General features: G+C 30.4%; 1 protein-coding gene across 1 annotated transcript; it reads right to left on the bottom strand.

Annotated features, from left to right (window-relative positions):
- Nucleotides 1-10991: 10991 nt before the first annotated feature.
- LOC100775224 (cyclin-D1-1) lies at nt 10992-14607 on the bottom strand. The gene is made up of 6 exons (XM_003519410.5): nt 14172-14607; nt 13854-13940; nt 12982-13080; nt 12593-12794; nt 12363-12493; nt 10992-12272 (listed from the first exon to the last, which is right to left on the bottom strand). Exons 1-6 carry the CDS (start codon nt 14436-14438, stop codon nt 12039-12041), a joined length of 1020 nt encoding a protein of 339 aa, XP_003519458.1. The 5' UTR covers nt 14439-14607; the 3' UTR covers nt 10992-12038.
- Nucleotides 14608-26125: the final 11518 nt, after the last annotated feature.

Raw genomic sequence — 26125 nt, 5'->3', positions numbered from 1 at the left:
GTTTTTTATTTTGCTGGACCAGACCAAAACAGTATACGTATGCACCAATTTACAAAGCTCAATGTTAAACCGTTGTTTCTTTGTAATTTATTTTATTTGAGGAAGCACATGGAGGGTTTTGTTGTTTTTTTTTTCTTCTACTATTAGTTTTTCTTTCTGTAATTTATTTTATGTAAGAAATACTGATAAAAAAGTTTTATGTAAGAAATTACTTTGATCAATTCTATTTTATTCGGGTGATTGGTAAATCAAAACCATCATCACCAACATGAAGTTGCTCATATGAAAGAATGGTACTCCAAACCCCTTGGACATTTAAAAGGCACGTCAGTGCTTATGGGAACCCTGCTGCCTTATGCATGCAGCTGCCAGCAGCATCTACATACTATTCCAAGATTTCTTCACAAGTGATCCCTGTCTTACTGGTTGAGAAACCTTTGTTTGCTTACAAATTATTCCAATATTCCATTATTAGTAGGCAAATTTTTTACAATCTTGGTTAAGCCCACACAAAACTTGTCCTTGTTAATCTTCTTCCTCCTTGCTTCATATGATCCCTCTTGCAGAGTTTAATCATCTTCTCCACCTCCTTCATCTTAACTTCCTTACTCCCTTCTAGGATCTTACTAGAAATATTTGCCTTAATCAATCTAAGCTTGGAGTGACTAATAGTTATTCACACTTACGAACTTCAGCGGTACCTATTAGTCAAACCACCAAATCGAAAACTTCTGATAGTATATCTTGAAAATCTTGGTTATCTTACTTGCAGGACCTTCATGTTGTAGAATTGTCCTCTTCTCATGAGCCATCAGAACCTACTGGAGCTAATAAGGTACATCGAGCTTTCCAACTTCATTTCTTGGATTCTATTATCAAGAATTTCCATATAAAACATTCAAATTGATTTCAGGATATTGGAACTAGCGAACTTACTCCAGAAGTTAGTTCCAATCTAGAACATCTTGACAGAATCGAATTAGGTACTAAAAAATATAACTTAAAGATCTTTCTTTATATTTTCAATGTCTTGTAATTACATGCTTGATGGCCCGATTATTTTGTAGATTCTGAAGTTGGTAAAGATACTGCTCCTGCCGCTAAAACTGGAGAAAAAAAGAAGAAAAATGATGACCAAAGCCACAGTGGATCCTCTCCAACAAAAAGTAATGTTGATCTTGGCAAACATAATGTCGAAAAAGAGATGACTATGGATGAAGTTAACTCTACAGATCAGACTCTAGGAGGGAACGAGGAAAATGAGAACTCCGCAAAGGAAGATGACAAAGCAGAAAATGACCAAGAGGAAGAGGCAAAGAACAAAATGAAGAGCTCGAAAAAGAAGAAAGGGAAAGGAATGAGAGAAAAACAAATGATCCTACAACAGCTGATGTTCCTACTCAAGAAAAGGGAGTTTCGACTAAGGAAACAAGGACCATCAAACCTGCCAGCAACATTGATTTTGAGAAAGCTGTTAAGAACTCCAGAAAAATGGCTTTTGAGGAATGTTTTGAAGTTTCTCTCTCAAAGCCTGAATACAAGACGAAGATTAACAAGGCTGTAGAAGCATTCAGCAAGTCTTAAAACCTTGTCAGCGAAGAACTTCACGAAGAAATGAAGGCATTCCTTGAGATTTTTTAACAATGCTTATGAAGAAATCAAAGCCTCCGCAAAAGAAGATAGGGAGAAATTGGCGACTGCCAGAAATGAATGCAAAAAGTTGAAAGAGTTGGTCATTCAGTATGAAGCTCCTCTAACCCAAGCAGAAAAATCTAAAGAGGAGTTAGAAAACAACTTGGAGATATTCCATCTGCGAAGGAATCAAATATAAAACAACAACAATAATTCTATTTTTCTTCTGCCAAATATGTTGCAGTTGCAGGTATCTTCAAGTGTCGTCGTCAGGCCTAACATAACTGATGTTAACCATATCAATATATTTACAAAGAGATTGCCGCGCATTTTCTAGAATCGGTTCATATATAGCCACTGTTAGGTAGACTATGTAGAATGTCTTTAAAAAAAACAAAGTGGACGATGATTTTTTAGAAGTGCAAACATTTTTTTTGTGTGTCATATTCTTATTAACATCATGTTTGGTAGTCTTGGCCTATTTTTGTTAGTCCTGACTCCCCCGACAACAAAAAATCCTAAGGTATTAGTTTAATTGTAAATTTTATTATCAAACTTTCACTATTTTATGAATTTTATTACTCAAGTTTTATTTTTATAAATTTTATCACTTAACTTTTATAATTTTAAGGATTTTATCACTCAAGTTTTTTTTCCACACATTTTATCATCTAACTTTCAACACTTTGCAAACTTTATCATCTAAATTTTTAATTTGTGTGTATTTTACCATCATGTTGATAACAAAATGATATAAAAAGTTATTTTTTTATATTTTTGTGCATTGATTGTAGTTATAATCGATGTAAAGGATGAGGTTAAAATATCACTTATTTACATCGATTATAAGTACAATTAACGTTAAAAATCAAAATCATTCATCTTTCATAAATAGTGATAAAATGTACAAAAATTTTAAACTTGAGTGGTAAAATTTATAAAATAATAAAAGTTGGATGGTAAATTTTGTAATTAAACTTTTTTGTTTTTGAAGGATAAAGTATGTAGGGCTTTTGTTTCCCTTATTTCCCATCTTGCTTCCTGCACCTCCCATTTTATTTGTATGGACAAAATTGCCCTCAATGGCTTATGTCTCACCAAGTTTCAACACCTCCCTTCCCCACCATGGACAACCTACATCAACATCACCCCCTTCCTCCCCTCCCTCCAATACCTTCCCTAATAGCAACTCCCTCTGCCACCATTGTGCCTCACCCAACACCATTGCACCACTATGCCTCCATCAACACATTTGTGCGCCTTCACCAACGCCTTCACAGTCTGCAGAGTATTGAGCTTTGGGGATTGTTAGAAGGTTGGGGATTACGTTGGGGGTTGTGAGGTTGTTGTTGATTTTGGTGAGTGAGGTTGTGATGAAGGTAAAGGAAAAATGAGAACAAGGGGTATCACCCTATTCTGGAATAGGTTTTCGGAGCATTTATCCTTATTTGGGAATAGGGTATTATTTTGGAATGATCATTTCGGAATGGAGATTCTTGGTAAAAGTAGTATTCTTTTTTTACACATATAAAATGGGAGGTGTAGGAAGTAAGATGGGAAGTGCAAGAAATAAATGTCCATGCAGTGAATGATTTCAATCGATATTGGATAGAAGCCCAAAAAAATTAATGGGCTGCCATGGCCAGCTTCACTTTGTTTTTTGTTTAGCATCTCACACTTCTTATGACCAATAAAAAAAGTATATCATATTTGATAGAATTAATTTTTTTGTTTTCTACATGCATTTTTCTTATACGAAACACTTTTACTTAAAATAGAGATGGATAATAATTAAATATGAACACTTTTAGTGAAACTTTGAACAGTGACTTTGTTAAATATTTGTCCCTTCTGCGCAGACTCAATCTCTGTTGGTCTATATTTTTTGTATTATGCTATCATGATGGATTCATAGCACTCACATAAATAGAAATACCAAGTTCACCTTATAAACTAAATTAGGGGGGTTAGCCATATTAGATTAGGATTTTAAAATATATTTTTTATCCTCATCACTCCCTTTTAGTATATGTTTATTATTGTACAACATTTAAACATGTCATTGGATTTATAATTAAATAATTGTAGTAACTAAAAAAAATTAGAAAACTACAATATAATTTTAAATCTATTGTTCAAATCCAAAAATAAAAATGAGAAGATGCTAATGTAAGAATAATTAATATAGAAAGATCTAAAGTTAAAATCTAGTTAATAAGAATGAGAAGATGCTAATGTAAAAAAATTATATTGATTTCCTTAAATCTTATAAATTTATAAATTTATTTTAAATACTTAAATTATTATCATATAAATCTATTAAAATCGAAACAGTTTTATAAAAAAATTTGATAAATAGTAACATTAGTTAGTAAGTAAATGCCTAACGAATGAAGGTAACATTAATTTTTTTTGTCGCTTTTGAATAAAAAGAAACCGGTTAAGGGAGTGTTTTGTTGCAGCTGAACATGACAATATGTGATTCTATTAATTAATATAACTAATACTAAATTAACTAATCAATTCATAAGAAACCCAATGAAGAAGATAGGTACTAGCGAACCTTTAACTTCATACAACTTTCCGAAGTTACAAAACCCAATGTGTACAAAGCAATGTGAACAGTGTGCAAAAATTGACGATTTAAAACTGAGAAAACAAAAGCTTTTGACTAAGTGGTATGTTATAAGTTTCGTATTTAAACCTAGCTTCTTTTTCACCCTTTAGGTTTGGCAATGCAAATTAAGTGGGGATTGGTGAACCCATCACAAGTGATCAATTAGATATCTTGCATAATCCCGCATTGGGGTTCTAACTCGAAACTACTACTATAATGTCGTGGGACTCAAACATCACTCAACTCTTTTTACCCCCACATTATAAAGATGTACGTATTAAAAGTATGAACTCGTAAAATATACATGGGATTGAATTCCTATTTGATTCTCTAGCTTAAATAATGATCACTTTCCCTACGTACACATGACAAAATAGAAGTCTTGGTATTCTTTCTTTTTTTATTATTAAGTTTATCTTTTTATTAAGCGTCTTGGTGCCATTTAATTTTTTAATCTTTGAGTACACCTCGAATTGTTCCACTCTAAAATTATACAGATTAATATAAGTCTTGGTATTCTTTCATACTTGAGATTTAAACTGTGGTACTTTTAAATAAGCTTTCAGGTTAGATTGAATTTTAAAAAAGAAAATTAAACTATGCCTTAAAAATACCTATATTAAATAAATAGATTGGATTAAGATTTAAAACACATATTAGACCTGGACTTTACAAAATTTACCCTATCTTGATTCATCTACAACATTATTTATGAAAAAAATAATTATTTTTCCTTTTAAACTCTCTTTCGTAAACCCTAGAAAAGAATTATTACTTTTTTTAAAATTGAGATAAACTCAACCAAACATGTGCAACTCTCTCTCTCTCTTGGTTGATGGGAACGCATGGGCTCTCCGTGGGGTAAATAGTGTAGAATGCACTATGCATGGTGACATATCATTCTGTCTAAATTTCATTCACTTGAGCAGTGTAGTGATCATAAAGATAGTGTGAGGAAGAAATTAAAGGAAATATAGACAAGGCATTTTACACGTCATCTTTACGCATTTAACAAAGTAAAGGAATGGTATATAGAAACATGCACTATGATTATTAATGACCAAAAGGAAGGATAGGAATAACTGAGTGATGAACCATATCTACCTTTCCATATATTCACCATATAAAAATTAGACCTTCTATATGCATTTTCGTTGTACTTTCTCAACTCTTCTCTTTTACTTCATCTTTATTCCTTCACAATTATGCAATCCGGTACAATCTATCGGCTAAACAGCCTCTCCTATTTCTCTTGTCTATTCCATCTTTTCTTAGGTTTTCATTGCGTTACACTATACATGCAAGAGCGCCACCAAAATTCACCACTTTTTTCCACACCCTAAAATTGATATTAAATAATATCATTATCATAAAACCCACACTCCGAATTTGGTCATATTTTGATGCCACGCCAAACCATTCCTACCTTCCATTTTTTCTTTCTTTTTCATCATATAAACTAACTAATGAATTTCAGACATGTCATGCCGCTTTCACATAAAGTTTTTTGTTGGGTACTTCTTGATATTGACTAGGAGAAGAGTTTATTAATCACATAATAGCATAATGAATAAATAATGTATGTATTGAATAAAATTTTTTATAATGTCCGTTAATTACAAATTGTAAATTTATTGACCCATATAATAATTAACTTAAAAGTTATATTAATTATAATTTGTGATTGATCAATAAATATAAATTTTACATTATCTATTAGTATATAGAAATTGAACAAGTCTATATATATATATATATATATATATATATATATATATATATATATATATATATATATATATATATATAAATATAAAATAAGTAACTAACTGAGTGACAAATGAAATTGGATGTTGAAGAAGTGGTAATGTTAATGAGGTGGGGGTGATAGATAGAGATGGTGGCTAGCTCTCTATAAAGTCTTGATGATTAAGCAGGCGACTCTTTTGTCTCCACTCTGTCACTACTCACTAAAGAGAGGTCCATGGCAGGCACTAACACAAAGCATAAAATAAAGAACGCCACGACACCTCGCTTGATCCTCCTCTAAATTCTAGCTAGCTCATATCTACCTCTTTCTCCACCTTTTTATGGCATCCAAAGAGGGAAGATTCAAGTACTCGACAAAAACCAACATTTATTTAAAGCTAGCAAATGCAAATTAATTAATAGGTGAACCTTCCAAGTTTCAACCCAACTGATAAACTCTCAATATACTAATTGTGCTACATTGTCTATACACGGTAGACACCTAGTATTTGTCATGAAAAACTAAAATTTGGATTTAGTTCTATAAATACTTTTGGTATTGTTCTCAAATCAGAATTGGGATTTCATTTTAGTAGTTCGCATGCAAACATTTATTACACTGATTAGTAAGATGAAACTTCATGCCTGATTAGAGAACAATATTGAAAACAGCTGAGCAACTATCTCCAAGTTTTGTCCTTTATAAAGATAAAATTTAGATACAATTTTATAGATCGATATACTTTTGTTGTTGTTCTCTAATCAGAATTGGAGTGATAAATGGCAAAGGGACTAGATCAACGAGTATAATTATACAAAGTACATGCTTATGATCACAGTACAACATAATTTATTAGCCAGAATCAAAATAATAATATGGATGGGACTTTTGAGCATGATATTCTATTGAGAAGAGACATACATATTTACAAGGAGTTTAATGTACGTATTAATGTTGAGTTTCTGGCGCCATCATTTTTGTTCTATAGGCTTCCCTTTTTGTTGCTTTTCTTCATAACTTTACTTTTTATTATCTGTCTTTTATTCTTTTATCAAAAAACGCTGTAGAATGGGGACAATTGAGTGCCTCAAGGACTTGAGCTTTGTACTGTGTCTTGTATTCAGCATCAAATTAAATCTCAGAAACCATATCTGAGAACAAAGAATCATTCCAGCTTTTGAACCTTTTATCTCTCAGGGGTCCTATATTAATATACCTTTTTGCAGTTACCCCACGAGCATATAACTAATTTTACAACCAAAAAATATAAATAAAAAGAAAAATTCAATGGCATTCCTCTATAGCCTATCCTTTCCATATGGTCACCTAAAGTGGAAAATTCCCTAACAAAAGGAGTTGGTAAAAGGGTTGGATTCTGCATCCTACATGCACAAACCCCTCCCAAGCCCTACCATTTATTGAGGGGGAAAAGATTTTTTTGGCTTTTGGATTATATACTTAGGATTCCTCATTCCTCTCTCACTTTAAAAAGCTCATTCTGTATACATGTAAAGGAACTGCGTGGGGGAGGTTATTTTCTTTATTGTGAGATAAGGAAACAAGAGGTGTAAAGTTTGCCCTGCATAGCTTAGCATACACATTTAAGACAGAAATATGATAAGCATTTATGTGTCTACTTGGATATATAAATTATTACATAATTCAACACTGTCATGGTTCCAATTAATTTTCATATAACACAACTAAGTATTATTAATTCTTTTATATAAATAAAAAATTCTGATAATATATGTTGTAAAGATTAGTTTTTTGATGATTGGAAAATAAATATAAAGATTAGTTAAAATCATAAACACACAGTAGTTCGAAATTATGAATAATTTATCGTTGAGTTAAGCACTTGTTAGGGGTGGACATATCATCCAATCTCATTGGTGTAAACAATGTTAATTACTGTTTAACTTTCAGAATAGGCGACCATAATTACTCTGCCATTCCTTTCCATGTATGCCATAATAATGGATAAATTATAAGCTATGGAAAGTGATAATCAATAACCCAAATTCCCATAGTATACTATATTATTTGGCCCTCATGATGAGGATATATTGGTGGGAACTAATGGCATGACAAAATCCAAAATGCTCATATATATAGTTCTCCAACTTTTGAGACGAGTTCACATCTCACCTCGGGCCCCAATCTCCGGGCGTGACAGACTGACAGCCACCCCCCTTATCACATATATCTCAATGGGACCCTAACCCGTTAATTATGTCTTTCATATATATCCTCACAAGAAAATAGTAAAGATGAATGTTGTTTTCGCCATTCATTTTCTACACTTATATGAAAAAGTTTACCTGAAATTTACTAATTAAGTGTATCGTGATCGTAATTCACTAAGGATGTGAAAAGATTAATTTTTAATTGTCCTTTCGTGCAAGAAAAGTTTTTCTTGTACTAAAGTACTAAAAATTAATCTTTTTGAGGTTGAAAGATAGTAAAGACAATTTTAACAAACTGTTCTTCATAACTAGGAACCAGTAAATTAACATGTTAAAAGGATTTAATTATTTACCAATTATACCGAGTTTTATTGGTTATTAGAGCCTTTCTTTACACAAGCTGTGCATTACATCAACATAGTGTCGGGGTTTTATTAATCAGCTTTAATTTACATTTGGGTTAAAGAAATCAAAACTCTTCTACACGTGCAATGCTTTAATTGATAGAAGGATTAGGAAGGGACCAAGCTTTATGTCCTGAGATGATCAAAGTTTTATTGGTAATATTGTCTTTTTGTCCATGGCTTGTTTGTCCTACTAATATATGTCCCATTAATACTATAATTACGAAGCAGGCCTTTGATTAATGTTAGGATTTTATCGAACAGAGGCTCTCTAGATATATCATTGTGTTGATTACGGGGAAAAGATATGATTCTTAATTTCATACAGTAATATGATAGGTTATATTAAAATCTTTCTTCTATCTCTTTCATAATAAATATTTTTTTAATGAGCGAAAATTTAAGTGAGTTAAATTCTGAGATTAGAACATGTTTTAAGATCCATTAAACCCTTACAAAAATACTTACATATCTTTTATTAGAATATGAATCTGATCCTTAATAATTAGATCAAGTTGGTTCTTTCACAATAAATATTAAATAGTCAAGATACATATTTAATATATCCATTTATCTAGAGAGAAATAGGTATAAATTTTAACATGACTTTTATGGTCATGTTAAAAATCGATAAGGGGATCCATTTTTGTCACGATTTACCAGTTGTCATGCAATTGTTTGATCTGAATAACCTGACCGGTGGGGAAGATGGTTGATCTCATTAATTAATCTGATTAATTAGCACTTAGTACAAATTTTTAATGGCTCCCACTAAGTTGACCTATTGCAACATTGCATTAATTGGTTACACAAAGTGCCATTAACTTTAATAAATTGCACGTCTTAATAAATTGACAAGTGGAATATAAAATGGTTAATTGGGGGATCCACCTAGCCACCTAGGTGGCACTATCCTGAAGCCATTCATAAAGCAGGAATAGTATAGTAGTATGTACTATGTAGGAAAGAGACTCTGCCTCTTATCAATGAGGATGACCCAGATATTTTAGTTCAAGTATGAATTCCAATCTGCTTCAGAAAAGGTAAAAAAAAAAAAAAAAAATCAGGTAGAAAATAAAGAAAATTCCTGGTGTTGGTGTATGCAACAAATTAAAAGGGTGGTCCAATGACTAGTCCTCGATCCATGGCATATTCAATTATACAGAGCAAGCATCCAAGAGCAATGAGAGAAATAGGTACTGAGCTTAGATTGTCACTACGTAGCCATATTTATCTTCACTATGGTCCATCTATGCAGTGGCATGGTTTGATCATGAACAAGGGGTTTTAATTAGACACAAGTGCATGGATGAGATGGACAGAATAGGATGTTTATCCAATGAGAGGCCATACGGGTGTGATATATCCAAAGTGTTGATAAGATTGCGAGCCAAATGCCTAACATGCATGGGTTACTTTTTTCTACGAAGACATGGGAATAAATCCATGGTGGTGTGTGTGCTAGTGTTACTGCATGCAAAAATCATATGCCTTGTGTCGGGGATATGGGGCTAAATGACAACCCTCTCTTAGACTCGGGCCTTTTAATTTAGCATTTGTAGGGAAGAAATTTACACTAAAGTAGCTTTTTAAAGATCTGTTTACTTTTATAGTTAATTTGTGCTTTTAATTTATAATTATAATAGATAATGATAACCAATGTTATTAGTACATTAGTTAAAAAACTAAAAAAAAAATCACTGTAAAAATTATAAGATAATACAAAAATATTATAAATAATATAATTTTGTCTTTTAATTTTTAACCAATATCTTAAATTATTAACATTTCCCTTGTAATAAACATCAATATGTGTTCAAAAGTTCATTTAGGTAGTTGCTACTCATCTTCCACTTCATTAATATATGAAATAGTATTTATTAGGTGGGAGGTATGTGATGTAAATTTTGAAATGTTTAGGTGCCTAAAATAAATGATCCTCACATGAAGATCTCTGTCTGAAATTTCAGAGGGCCAGTGGCTGGTTGTATGTATGCATACATAATAATACCATGATAGAACAGAACAGGCTGGAGATGGTCACGAGCAGACACTGGTTAATTGAGGAGTCATAGTCACTGATTGAACCCTTTTTTATTGCTAGCGGGGCCAAGTAGTGCATCCCTATTCAGAGTTATGCCTCACTAGATTCCAGAGAGGGACTTAAAACGCTTCCTTTTCATTTAGTAATAAGAACAAATGACAAATCTACATGGTATCTAATTGTGAATCATGTGTCACGTTGTTGGGTGGATTAAGTTCATTAGATCATAAGTCAGCTGAAACAATTTAGGGTTTGGTCAAACTCTCCATCAACCACATGATTCATTCAAGTGTCAAAGAAGTTCTCTAAATATAGAATGAAAGAATGAGGGAAAAGGATAAGTTAATAAAAGAAATTATAGAATTAACAGTGTCATTATTATTAATGAATTCAATACAAAGCACTCAGGAAAAGGCCCCAAAGACCTTTAATCCCATTTCTTCCAAAGCCAAATAGGCACTATAAAAAAAAGAGGGTTCTCCTCCAAAACAAATGAAAAAATCCAAAAAGGAAAAAAATGAAAACTATAAACACGTGTTTCCATCACGCGTGGACACCATGCAATGGTTCCTGTATAGTTAGGCCAAAGCTCAAGCCAAAAAAAAAAAGAAATAAAAAGCAATTCCCGCCATAGCTAAAAAAAGAAAAATCACAATACGCACGTGCGAGACACACACCAGAGGCGTCTCACACGTATCATCATAAGTCCACAAAATGTGGCAAGCTTCACCTTATTGCTATTTCTTCTTTTCTTTTTTTTTTCCTTTTTTTGTACTCTAGTGGTATCCCATCACACACTACCAAAAGTAACGTGTAAATTGAAGAAGCGAAGCATGCTGGACAAGATGAGAAGCTTGACCTAGAGACCCCCATTATAAGAAGAAAAAACTCACTTCAAAGTTTTTCAATACCCTATTGATATCTGCTCTGAGACTCTGCTTTTCTTTTCTTCTTTTTTTTTCTTCTTCCAAGCTCTGAAGCAATGTCCCACCATCGTCTATGATCTTTCACCAATAACCAGCGCATCTTTGAATTCCAAGCTCCCCCCACTTCTTTCTTCCACACTTGCACGACCAAAGCATTAAATGCATATATAATTTCTCCTTTCCCTCACACCCACACACACTTTTCAACAACAATATATTTATGATGCAAAATCCCCTTCCCTAGGGAATCTGCAATGCCATTGATGAATGGCAACACCCACCAACAAAACAATAATAAAAGCTCACAACTCTCATAAAATATGTTCTATATCATAATGTACACCTTGACTCTAGTCAATTTTTTTATACTAAAAAAACCCTCTAAAAAATGTTGGGGTTTCCGGACAACTTGGACCACCGTCCACCACCTTATTTCATTCTTCTTTTTTCCTCCTTTATTTCTGTTCTTTTTCTCTTCATTTGGAGTTTCCTTTGTCATCATCTACCCACAAAGAGTTATTTAATTTCCTCCTTTTACAAGACAATGAGGATGAAGGAGAAAAGGATGATGATGCTGAGAATGATGAGACACTAGACCTCATGATGGGCCGAGATGTCACTCGCAGCTGTGGTAACACTTTAGGGGGTTTCCTCCGGTTATTGTTAATCACAAGTTCTTGCATTAATTGGTAGCACCCTATAACTTTCTCCTGCAAAAGTCAGATAAATGTGTTTTAGCAACCTAATCCATATTATCACTTATAAACATTCAATTAACAACCTTTAAACATGCTTACTACCTTTCTAAGCCCCTCACACCATGACTCTGCATGCTCAGGCCTAACGAAAGACCAATTAGGAATCTCATTTGCTGCATGGAGAATGGACGCTGCAGCAATGCATGATGGCCAATACGCAAGAAAGCTAGCCTCTGAGGAAAATATGAAAATGCATACCTTAATTACTTTCCAATACTTTTTTTAATGCAACTTAAACTTGTCATTTATACGCATATATACAAAATCAATACCTTGGATATTAGACAAGATAATTTGTGTAGCACGTGAAATGAGGAACCCGGTAAAAGTTCCAGATGAATCTAACTTGCACGCAAAGAAATCGAGGAAGCTAAATGGGGTAACCGATCTTAGCCTCCAATCCAACACGCCCAGAACAAGTAGCTCCATCCTTCTAATTGTTTTGGGCTCAAATACGTATTTGGCACCTTCTACCTGTATACATTAAATTACGAATGAGGAACTGTGTCAAATATAGAATTGAATATTAACATATTAATCAATATATCCACATTTTAAAAATATAAATACACTTTACCAAGGATATGCCCTTGATATGGTTTTAAACTTTTAATAGTATTATTACACTCAATTTATGAATGTGACATATGATGACATATACCTGAAGGTCCAACAGAGACGGAACTAGAGGTTCCTCCATCTTTGCTGCTAAAGACAAACAGGCAACAGAGAGAAGTTGCAGTGGCCACCCATTCGTTTGCTGTAAGTTAAACATATTTATACATATCAAACAGTAACTTAAAAAAGGAAATCATCATCATTATCGGTTTATTATCGCGAGTACACTAATAATCAAACTTTTTGGCACATATTACCACGTTCAATCACGTACATAGAAAGCATACAAAAAGCTTTTGCAAGCAAGACGCAAGCTATCATAAAAAAAAAAATACTAACAATATATTTTTAAAAAAATATTTTTATCATTAGTTGAAATTTATTAATATTTACAAAATTAACTGCGACTGAGATTCAAGTGATATAACGAAACTTTAATCAATAACATAGTCTATGCTAAAAAACCTTAAAAATCAACAAAAACACTATGATGCATTAATTATTTATAACAGATCGTAAGCGAATTCAAATTTATTTATACATAATAATAAGCACGTATAATATTCGTACGTTATAACGTAACTAATAACATAACGAAAGTAATAAAAAGCACTGTACTAGTGTATATGTAGAACACAGTGTCCGAATATACTCATTTAATTAGCATCTAAATTAATAAAATCATTTAAAAACTGTTTTCCTTGTGATAATGCGCCGAGGACATGGCTGCTTGAAATTAAAAAAGTCAATACATAATTACTGCATAGAATTTTTTCTTTTGTTTCCACGCACATTTGTGACACTATTAACAATCATCAAACTATCAAATTCATCATTTAGCTTCCATTTCTCTATTTTTTATTTTTATTTATTTATAGTTTATCTGTAATTGAACTTCTCGCATATATAACTCACCGGCAACTGCCGAGAATTCAAGAACCGATCCAAGTAGTTGACGGAAAGATAAGCAGTGAGTGGTTGAAAAGCGTAATAAGCCTGCACCTGCAGACAACGGATGAAAACCGATTCGCATCAAAACAAAAAATAAATCTAAACACCGAATCGAATCAAACCAAACCGTTATACGATGACAGTTACGCGCAGTGCATTTTAGCACCGTCCGGTTCGGTATTCCACGCGCGTGGCAAAATCGTAATACGAATGCAACAGCGTGTGGGATTTGAAAAAAAGTGTTAGCGTCGGAGAGTTAGAATTAGAGTTAGAGTTAGTTACCTTGAGAATCCATGCAACCGATTCTTCTCTGGCAGAAGCGTCGAGAGAGCGAGATTGAAACCTGTTGAGGTATTCAAATCCGGGGACGAAGTTGCGCTCGTCTTCGATGAATCCGGCTATGGATTCCGCCTCCGCCTCCGAAGGCGGGGGAGAATCGAGGTCAGAGGAACACTCCGGCGAGGAATCGATGATTCCGGAGGAGTCCTCGCCGCAGAGAAGGAAGGAGTCGTCGTCGTCGGGGAAGCAGTTGGAGCAGGAGACCGACATGGCGATCGGCGGAGGCTCATTCTCTGGCCATGGCTTCCGGTGAGGTTTCGCCGGAAAACGATCGGAGAAGTCGCCGGAAGTGTGAGTTACGGTGGAGAAAGAGAGTGTAGCTGTTGATGAAAGATACAGGTCTCTTCCTTCATCTGTTTGTTTGAATATAAATATGCGATGCCTGGGTCAGTTTTTTCTTTATTTTCTATTTATTTTTTCAAATATTCGTTCTTTTTATATAAGATAGGAATTCGGTGAGTTTTTTGTGTTTTGTTTTTATAATAAATAATAAATAATAATATATGGACAAACATGTGTGATTCTCTTTAATTTAATCTTTCAATTCGAACTTTATGTATGGAAGAATTTGAATAAAATTTAAAAAAATTGAGGAATTTGAAATGCATGGTCCATAGTTTCATTTTCAAATTATTTTCTTTAGATAATATAATTTAATTTATTCGTATCTTTTAAAATAAATTAAATTAATTTTCATCGTACTCGAAATTTTTCTTCTGAATATTTATTGAAATTTGAAATTTTAATATTATATATATATATATATATATATATATATATATATAATTTTATCAAAATGAATTTTAGGCAACAAATAATAATACATTATCAACAACAGTCTTATGCCATTAGATAGGATTGGCTATAAATTACATCGTCCAATGTTTTTCAAAAATATTATAACTATAAAATCTCTCTTAAGAATTTCCTCCTATATTAATTTTAATCTTTCTCTCTTGTGCTTTTATTGGATTAAAAATCATACAATATATTTTTATTAGTATTTTCAATAACTTCCTTTATACATCATATCTAGACCACTTTAACTATTTCTTTCATGTGTTCCCTTAATCGGAGTTATTGATTTTGCATACAACTATGACATTTTAATTTATTTTATTCTCATTTTGTTCTCTTATTATCCCATTAAAATCCTACATTTACTATGAATATAATTGGCGTATGGTAATATGATAAACTTTCCTTTGAATGTGATATGTACTTTGTGGTCACAATCATCCCCATATATATCTTTTTTTTTTTCCATTTTAACCATCTAAATTGTATCTTATGAGTGACATATTCATTCATTTTCTCATCATTTTGTAATAGAGTAATGTTATTTGGTACGAAGTTTTTTGCACGAAAGAATACGAAATTCACTTGTTGAAATATTATTGGATAAATATCAAATTAGAAATAATAAAAAATAAGATAATTTGACCCATTTCACCATGGATTGTCACCTATATAATTGCTTACTTTACGAATTCACACTCTTTAGTATTTCCCTTTGTAATATTGATCCCAAATATAATGCATATACTCTATCTTGTTATTTCTCAAGTAAAAACTCTTTGGAGACTTTTGTTTGAAAAGTATAATATTTCACCCTTAAGAACATTTTCTCCCACAATTAGGAATATTATTTTTGGATATATTTAAAGAGGTGTTGGGTTACATTTTAATGTTTCTATGATTATTTTTTAAAAAAAATCAAAATAATTCAAATAAAAATAAGTCAAAATAAAAGTTACAAGTGTGTTAGAAAACAACTTCTCATATTTCTATAGGAATGGGAATATCACTTTCTCATTGCTCATCATGGAAATAAAAATATAAAAACACATGATAGTAAAAATTCTCCAATAATCAAATATTAATATCCAAGACATTCCCATTTTTACGTTGTTAGAAATTAATTTTTAATTCATGAAATAAACAAACTCTTTTATTCATAAGTTTGTCTCCAAAATTCAAGTTTAGAGTTTATCTCTTCCTTTGATTCTTCAATCAAAATCATATCATCCACACAAAAAAAAAATTACTTTTTTTTAAAACTTAATTGGAAAAAATCTTCTAATTTTTTCATCATATTAAAAAATTCTTTGAATTTGACAAGTTATTTTAAGATATTTTAAATTCAGTTAAAATTTAGTATGCAAACACACACACATATATAAATCACACCATGTTGTAAATATTTTTACTGAAATAAATTTGTCTCTTAAAGAAGATACATGAAGTTTTAGGAAAAAAATAATATGATTTTTTGTCGTTAAATAATTTATATTAAAACATATTTAAATATTTCTGTAAAGTAAAATTAATAAATTTTTAATCAGTGATTAAGGAATTAAAATTGATTTTAGAAAAAGATATCATATTTAGTATTATGAATACATCATTATAATTTCAAATAAAAATAATTTGTTATTTTTTTAACTAATTTTCTTAAGATATTCTTCTGCTTTGATAATAAAAACATAATAAACTTAATATAAACTTTTTTCCAAGCAAAATTTTGATACTACATTTTACTCGAACTTTAATTTTAGTGTAGATATCTTGTTTTGCAGGGATTAACAAAATGAAATCTCGATTTTTATTCAACCGCGCAGTACCAAAACACACATAATATTTTTTTTAGAGGATAAAACACATAATGTTAGTATATCAGAAATTTATTCATTTTTAATTTTATTTTCAAATGTACGAGAAATAAAAATGATGAAAAAAAATATCCACACGTTAAGTACTTGCACGGACTACTCTAGATGAGATGGAAGGTAGATATCTATTACCTAATAGGTGAGTACAGATATTATTGTACCATATATACATGCAAATACTTGAATATTATAATATTTATTTATTTTTATTAAATATTATGCATATTTTGATTTCCTATTATTTCAGGATAAGGTTTTTAAAAAAATTTCATAGTAATTTTTAATAAATAAACATATAATATAACTATATGATTTTAATATAATGTGGTGTTACATAATAAATAGTACAGATATTATTTTTTTTTATAATTTTAAACTTCATAAATATTTACAAGTATGTGAAAGTTATCCACTGTCCATGTAAAGTAATGGTTAATATAAATCGAAACAGGGTATTAAAAAAAAAATCTTGTAATTCCCCGGACCCATTAACATGCCTGGTAGGGGGAGTAAGGAATTTTGCTTTCGTGGAAGGAAAGGTGAAATTTCCAATTATAGCCTGAAATGTTTCGGTGTGGCTGGCTCTACAGTGTTTTAGCATGTGCTTGATGAGGGGTGCTAATGTGGGAAACATAAATAAGTCTCCCATTGTGGAAGAGAATTTTCATCCGTGGGATATATCAATTTTAAAATGAATGGTTGTGAATTTTTTTAATTCTTTTTTTTTTCTTTTTTCACTTCCTCGATTTGTGTCTAGTTGCTCTCTTCTTTATCACACCTCTCGTTGTCGTCGGCTTTGAATGACGGCGGCGACAATACCGCAACCACCCCAATTCTCTCTCCCTCCCTTCCTCTTATGTCTTTATTGTCCTCACAATTACTCCAAAACTCATTTTTTGTTTCAATGACTCAGCGACATGATCTCGAGGGATTTGGGGTTTGGGACGATGCTAATTTTAAGTCGATGATAAAAAAAATCGTCTTGAACAAATATAATGATATTTTTGTAAATAAATATAATTATTTTAAATTATTTTACAAAAATTGTTTTAAAATCTATCCTTCCAAGATAGACAATCTTAGAATATGTATGTTTCTTTTATAAATAAATAAATATAACAAACTAACACAATTTAGAATTTCAAAGTGGTGGAGGGAGCAAAAGAGAGCGTCCTAGTCGCAGCCCGGTGGATTTCCGGTACAAGGAGAAGTTGCAGCCCAGTAGATCTAAAAGGGTAAAATGGGAAATAGAGTAAAATTAGGCACATAAAAAAAAAATAGTTGAAACAATTTGAACAGTTTATTGTAATGAATAATTATGACATGCCAACTTTATTTACTTCCTAAACTACAAGGTGCACTTTAGAGGAATCCAAGTCAAAATTAACATTTAAATTTTTAACAATATTTTTTGTCATCGAGTGATTGGTCTAACTGAAATTAAATTTGAATATTTTAGGCTACCTCTCAGAATGTTTTCACGTATCTAAGTGGTTTTTTTCTGCGTATACTTTTGTCATACGCATAAATTTCAAGACGAAATTTAAAATTATATATTTACATACATTAATGATTCCAAGGCTTTTTATTCAAACCAGTCCACTGTGGTAAATTGATATTGAAGATGCAAAATATAAAATGGACACGTTTTGATAACGATAAGAAATCTTTAGATCGCCGCTAAATCAGGTGACATTTTAACCAGAAACTCTCTGGCAGCCACCTTATATATATTTGTCTTACTAATCTTTGACACCATGGCCCTTGGGTGAATAATTTTACAGGGCAATGCTAAACACATTAGGTGGATTGACCCTTTTGGAAATTAATTACCTTAATCACAACACAAAACTCTCCTTCGATTTAAGAAATTGCTTTGTGTCGATTTTAAAATGAGGAATGAAAATAGTATTTGATTATTTATTATGATGTATTTTATGAGTTACAAGGAATAGTAACTGAACTTTGTTTGAATTATTGGATAATTAGAAAATTTTCACAGTCCTCGTTAATAATGTGCACGAGCCATTTCCTCAAACTCGTCGACAAAATCGTTTTTGGGGTTTGTGGCACAATTATACATGTAGAGTCACATGCGTGAATAATGATTGGGGAAATCTTTCCCCACCGTACTATAGTTTATTAGTCTTAATGCATCGAAGCCAATTTGGTAGGACCATCAAGTTGAAAGCAGCATCACACATTCACACTACATTTTTTATATTTGTTTTTATACGTGTTTGGATAAAACATATAGGTATTTTTGGTATAAAGGGTATTCATGTTAATATGAGAAGTGCGTTTAGCAAACGGGAGCAGTATAAATAGTAAAAGTATAAAATATATAGATTATTTTCCTCCCATGTTTCCAGACGTAACTTTGAATGGCCATAATTATCTATAAAATATATTGTCCTAAATTACTCAGTTTAATTATATGTTTAAAATTATTTATTTTTTAATGAATATAAATATATATTTCAAAATTATATATTTTAAGTTTTGTCTTATTTTTCTTTAATTTTTTTTAAATTAAGAAATATCTACATATACACGCAAATTATTCATAAAATCCATCAATACTTCACTTCATATATAGATTTCGTATGAAAAAAGTATACAATGAATTTCATCCAACGAAACAAATATCAGGAGGTTAGGTTACCACTCAAATCCGCACTACCCCATTATCTCCCCTAAGATAAATTAAAATAAAAACACAGAATATAATTAAATGAATACCATTTCATTTCTATTGTTCTGCCTCTATGTATATCATGTAAATGTAAATATTCAGCGGTGTTGACTATTGGAGAGCTATCTATATGCCATTCAAATAATAGCTTCATTTCTATTGTTCTGCCTATATGTATATTAGTATGTAATATTGACTGTTGGAGAGGTATTGAAAATGTTTTTGCACGTGTTTAAACTAATTTATTTTCTAAGAAACTCCCCAATAGTTGCACTTTTTTTATAAAAAAAATCTTTGCTTGTCTTATTAGTTTTAAAAATGTTATTATTTTAGTCTTTTAATTTTTTTATAAATTTTTTTCTTCATAAATTTAATCTCACATTAAACTAATTATTTAAATATAGTGACATTTTAGATCTTTGAATGATTATTTAATTAGTGATAATTTTTAAAATACTAATATGACAGAAATGTTTTTTTTAAAAAGACTCATGATAAACAAAATTTTTAAGATTAAAATGCAACTCTAAGGATAAAATCAAAGTTTTCCCATTATTATTTTTTCTAATTCAGTCGAAGGCATGACAATACACTCTAGCTAAAATCAAATTGATTTACTTTCTTTTAATTAATTTATATAATTATGATTTTTTTAATGTGGTTGATTTTTTCAATAAAGAATTCAAATTCACAACATCTTTCTCCTTATTTCTTTTTTCACAATCAAGTTAATCTTATAATTTTTGTTATGATTTAAATATACAATAATTAGATAAAATCATTAGGATCAGCCTAATAGTAAAAATAATAAAAAACTTGTAATAATATCCATGAGATTTTATATTTAAATCTTAGTGTAAACAATGTAAAATATATATGTATATATGGCGCTACAACGTCACATTTGTTTTTACCATTAAGTGAACTTTTTGAAGAAATGAACTAAGAATTGAATTAAAAATTAAAAATACATCAATTACTATTTTCTTTGTACTCTCTATACTTTAATTGGTGACCCTGGCTATTGATGAGTGAAGCTAGCTAGATTGGTGACGGTAAAGCATGGGTCTCAGCATCATTAACTTCTTGTCCCAAATATGTCAATTGTTAGTGATCCATTACGCGTTCTGCCTTTTCTCAATTTATATGCCATCCTATATAGCATTTATATCATTAGTATCTGGGTTGTCCTTCTGGTTTGTGGGTTAGTTACATTCTTTGCTAAGTCTTTAATGGTTAAAATATAATGAAATATATAATCCCTTCCATTTATGTTAGGTGTTTGTTTCGAGGATTAAAAATTAAAATACAGCTTAATTATTTAGTGAATGTTTGAAATTAATAAAAATTCAACGTGGATTATTATTCTCTCTTCACATTCATTTGAAGTAATAAGAAACAATTTTTGGATGATTGAGGTCTTTGGACGTGATTTTTGTAACAAATATGGTTTGTAAACGTCATTCCAAATACGTTGTTAATAAAGATAACTAGATATGATTTTCTTTAATTTGCCAGGATAGCTAGGTTAAGATGGGATTTTCTCCATACTCCCCCTCAATCACTTTCTATTTACAATGAGGCTTTTTGGTAAATTATTTACAATGAGGTTGCAAATTATGTTAAGCTGAATTTTAAATTTTTAAATTTTGGATTTAAATTCTTTTGTAAATAAATTTGCAATAAACCTTTAAATAATTCCATCATTTTCAATAAACATTAGAATGGCACTAACACGACTAACATATATGCACTAGTAACATCTAACAGATTTTTAACTTAACTGATTTTACATCCTCCAATTAACAGGCAACAAATGGATGTATGGAGCCTTAAAAAAACAAATGGATGTATAGATAAACTAAAACATTATAACTTCAACAGGGAGATTTGGAAATTTGTGTTGAATTGTGTATAATTTGGAAATTTCAAATGTAGTACAAATTTATTATTGAAAACTTAATAATAAATCAAATTTATTTCAAATATCACAATTTTAACGTAGGAAATTTTGCGGCAGTCCAGAAATTAAACCTGCCTTTTTAGTCAAGCTAGTGACTAATTATTTCACATCCACCAAGCACAAATATCACTTTTACGGACAAAATAATGTATATTGACAAAGTTTGGTTTATCTCTAGATTGTGATTGCGTTCTTTTTTATTATCCTCCACCTTGTGTGGAGAGCATGTTGATTGGGAATGCCTTTCAGGCCACTAATATTAATAAGATGTAATTGCTTTGTTTGGTTTTTGGGCTTTTAAATCCAATTTAATCATAAAAATACGAATCATTCTTATTTTATAAGTCAATTTTATAATATTGATCAACTTAATTCATAACTCACATTTTAAGATGACATCAAAACCTTTTAATGATTATTTATTAAACTTATTGTGTCACTCATTATCAGTCCTCAAGGTGAAGATGATGTGTTAGAGGTTCCACCTTGAGACTAGTCCAGATGAGGCCAAACTAATGTATATAAGTAGGAGAATAATCTTCACCTTACAAGTTAGTTTTGTATGATTGAATTAAATTCATAACTCACATACTAAGATGATATTAAAGCCTACCTAACTATAATTTATTCGGTCAATCGTGTCTCGCACTCTCGGGCCATCATCGGACTTCACATTTGAGATGTCCATATTCTAAGGGGGGCATATTGGATTAAGATTTTCAAGAATTTTAAAAGATTTTTTTTATAAAAAAGTCTTGTGATATTTAATCACGATTTTTAAATGGTATAAATATGTCTAATGATATTTAATTATGACTTTTAAGATTTTTTTAACGATAACAACAAAATCTAGTGGTATTCAATTAACATTTTTTTATAACAAGTTTTAACGAATTGTTTTTTAAGAAGGATTTCGACGAATTTTATTAGAATTTTTAATATAAAACATTTATCAAACAATCTCACCCAAATCTTTGAGATTTTGCTAAACTTTTTTTTTTCTTTTTCTTTTTTGATTATGAGATTTTCTTTTCTCTCATCACATATATACTCTTCTCTCATTAATATTCTTCAAGATGTATGTGCCAAATATGTTTCTCCTATTCTTTCGAAATAAAAAATGTCAAATCTACTCCTCCCCTTTATATTTTTCTATTTGTTTTCTAAATTAATGTTTGTTTTATGTGATAAGACTAACCATATTTTTCTTATACTAATTATGCTCATCACCTGCTCAACATAATATTTTTGTGATTGTCACCCTTAATTTCATCATCCACATAACTTAATAACCCTCCTACAAATTTTCCACCTTCACCACTCCATTCTACCCCATTTAAACATATCATTGGATTTATAATGAAAAGATTATAGTAATTAAGAAAAAAATCAGAAAATCAAAGTATAATTTTAAATCGATTGTTCAAATCCAAAAGTGAGAATGAGAAAATGCTATTGCTAGAAGAGTTAGTATATAAGGACATAAAGCTAGCTAGAATCAATTTAGTTATTAAAAGATTAAAAAACTATATCGGTTTTACTTTTTTATTCAAACCTCATCATTTCTTATTATTTTTTTACTAACTCTTGTAATTTTAAATGTTTTTAAAAATTCACATAATCCTTTCAAACCTTATAAATTTGTAAAGTCCTTTCAAATCTTTGAAATTTTATCATATAAATTCATTAAAATCCAAACTATCATAAAAGTCTTGTAAAAAAATCTTATAAGTCATAATATTTTTACATAATCTTTAAAATCTGCAAGACTTTTTATATTAAAATAATTTTTTAAAATCTTAATCCAATACACCTCCTAAAAATTCACAAGTAACAAGTTATATTGAGCATCACCTTGATTGTATGCACAAGGATTATCTGACACAAATTAACCACGTGAAGCAGAGTGTAACTTGGTATATCGGTACGACAAGAACCATGTTTGATTTCTCTAAGATAAGAGAAAATTACACTTGTCCCCTGTGAAGTTAGCATTTATTACACTTACACCCCCTTCCTAAAATCACATTTCTTTTGTCCTTCATGAACAGTCACTATTATTAACGATGTTAATTTTTTGTGAAATGCCCTAAGAATCCTTATTACTCTCGAGCAAGTCTATTCCCAGTCTAACTTCACGTCGAATTTCGCCTACAAAAACAACATCAACTTGCTCCTCACCTCCCTCATCAACTTCGTCACCTTTGCCAATCACAACAACTTCACTATTATTGCCTCCTTCGACGCTGTCTACGACCTCTCTCAATGTTGTAGCGACCTAACCAACGACTAGTGCTCTCGCTGCATGTTGCTTGTGATCACTTAGCTTGGCAACCTCTGCTTCACTTCCTGCAAAGACCAGTAGATCTTCACTTTTTTCTCCTTTTTTTTGTTATCTTTGATAGTATTAATGGATGGTAAAAAAAAAAAACAAGAGTCTTGTGTATGATAAAAAAAAAGAGTGAGATTGAATGTAATAAGTATTAATCTTAGGAGGTGCAAGTGTAATTTTCTCCTAAGATAAGATAATGAATGTGTGGCCACATAACACAATTCTCACAATTGAGAATAAAATTAAAAATGAACTAAAAAGGCTAGTAGTTGTAAAGAAGATCAACAAGATGATTGCACAAATTTAATATGTTGCAAAAATATATTATAATAAATTTGATTTAGCAACAAATTTAAATTTCATTTATCATTAACTTTTCAATAAATAAAATGTTGTAATGATAAAATTTCGTAGATTTATAATATGTTATGACAAGGCTTAAACATGAGTGATCCAAGTGTAAATTCAACTATTCAACTTATGTCGTAAGCCACCATCATTGACTAATAATTAAGTAATTAAATTTTAGAGTAAATACATTTTGAGCCTTTTTTCTGTATTTAGGTAAAATTAATTTTTATAGAGTTAGTTTTGAATATGTGTATCCAAATTAATCTTATGTATAAATTTAAATTAAATGTATATTTTTATATTAGAAAAATAGAATAATTCATTTCTAAAATGAGGACTTTGTCTATAAAAAATATGACTTAATACAAAGTTAATACTAATTTTGTATTATATAGAAGGTTATTAAATATTATAAGTACAAAAGTTTTGACACTTAGTATCAATTGATCCTATCACTCCCCATTCACATTAAAACTCATGTCCTGATGAGTTTTTTCAAAATGTCCTTTTTTTTATGTTATCATGGGTTACTTTTGAATTTTTTTAGTCTTAGTTGTATGACTCAAATATGTTCTTTTAGTATCTCTAAACCCTAAATTTATTACTCACAATAATATATATATATATATATATATATATATATATATATATATATATATATATATATATATATACTTTTTGGTCTGGTGGTGGTAGTTGTTATATTTGAAGTGAAGTGAATCATTAGTAAAGCTACTAAACAGGTAGTTAGGCCAAATAAATAATACACTCTAGATAACAAACAGAAGCATTTATATTATTTATGAATATGAAAAATAAACGTGTTGCTAATAATTAACTAGGTCACTATACAATCCGCTAGCTTGCAATATTCTACCCTATGGCGTTATATATAAACATTGTCATGATTTTTACTCAATACAAATTTCTCAATTTTCATCATTAGATGTTGGCCCAATTTGATTGGGCAAATATAATAAATAGAAAATGAATAGTGTTTCTTGTATATATAATAATTGCGTCAAGGTGATGTCATGGACTTTTCATTATTTTCCCTTTTTTTTTCTTTTCTCTTGTCCTTTATTTATTTGTTTGTTTCTGGGATTATCAATGTAAATATTCACGAGATATTGAAAAATGTTTTAATCCAGTTTGATCAAGCATTTAAAAATGTAAAGTCAGTGCTCGCCTAACACAAAATAGAGTCAGCAACTCATGAGCAATATTGCAGCTATTCCTGGGTAGAGAATTGGGGATATGTTCCAATCCAACAACTCTCACATTTTTTTTTATTAAGAAGATTAATTTCTTTGCAGTTTACACCGTATATTTTTCACAGAAAATTGCCCTTGATCAAGAATTTAACTGCCCCATACCATGATGAACATTGATTACCTAAAATTGCTAAGAGGGAATATAATTTTCAATACTGTTTTCTTTCCTATCCTTTTCTTTTACCTATTTTATATCTCTTGTTTACACACTTTCACACGTATGAATATCCATGACACTACCTCTCTCTCTCTCTCTCTCTCTCTCTCTATATATATATATATATATATATATATATATATTAATCAATAATCATATCTCTCCTCTTTTTTATGGTAAATAAATTGAGGATATTAAGAAAATTGAAATTGATCTCCTTAAATGTTATCGTGTAAAGATGAGTGCAATTGAATCTGAAATATTGTAACCCTGTGTTTGGATGGGATATTTAAATAAGACAATTCATTTTTTTAGTGAATTTAAAATACTCCTATCATAATTTACTTGTTTGGATATAGGATTTCAAAAATTTTAAAATGACATCATTTTTTTTAAAAGAATTTTAATAAAATAAAATGATAGGAATTGAAATTCCACCCGAACGATAAGAAT

The sequence above is a fragment of the Glycine max genome, chromosome 2, assembly GCF_000004515.6.
Source record: "Glycine max cultivar Williams 82 chromosome 2, Glycine_max_v4.0, whole genome shotgun sequence".
NCBI classification, from domain to species: domain Eukaryota; kingdom Viridiplantae; phylum Streptophyta; class Magnoliopsida; order Fabales; family Fabaceae; genus Glycine; species Glycine max.
The sequence above is the reverse complement of the archived record's forward strand: the minus strand, read 5'-3'. Positions and strand labels throughout refer to the sequence as shown.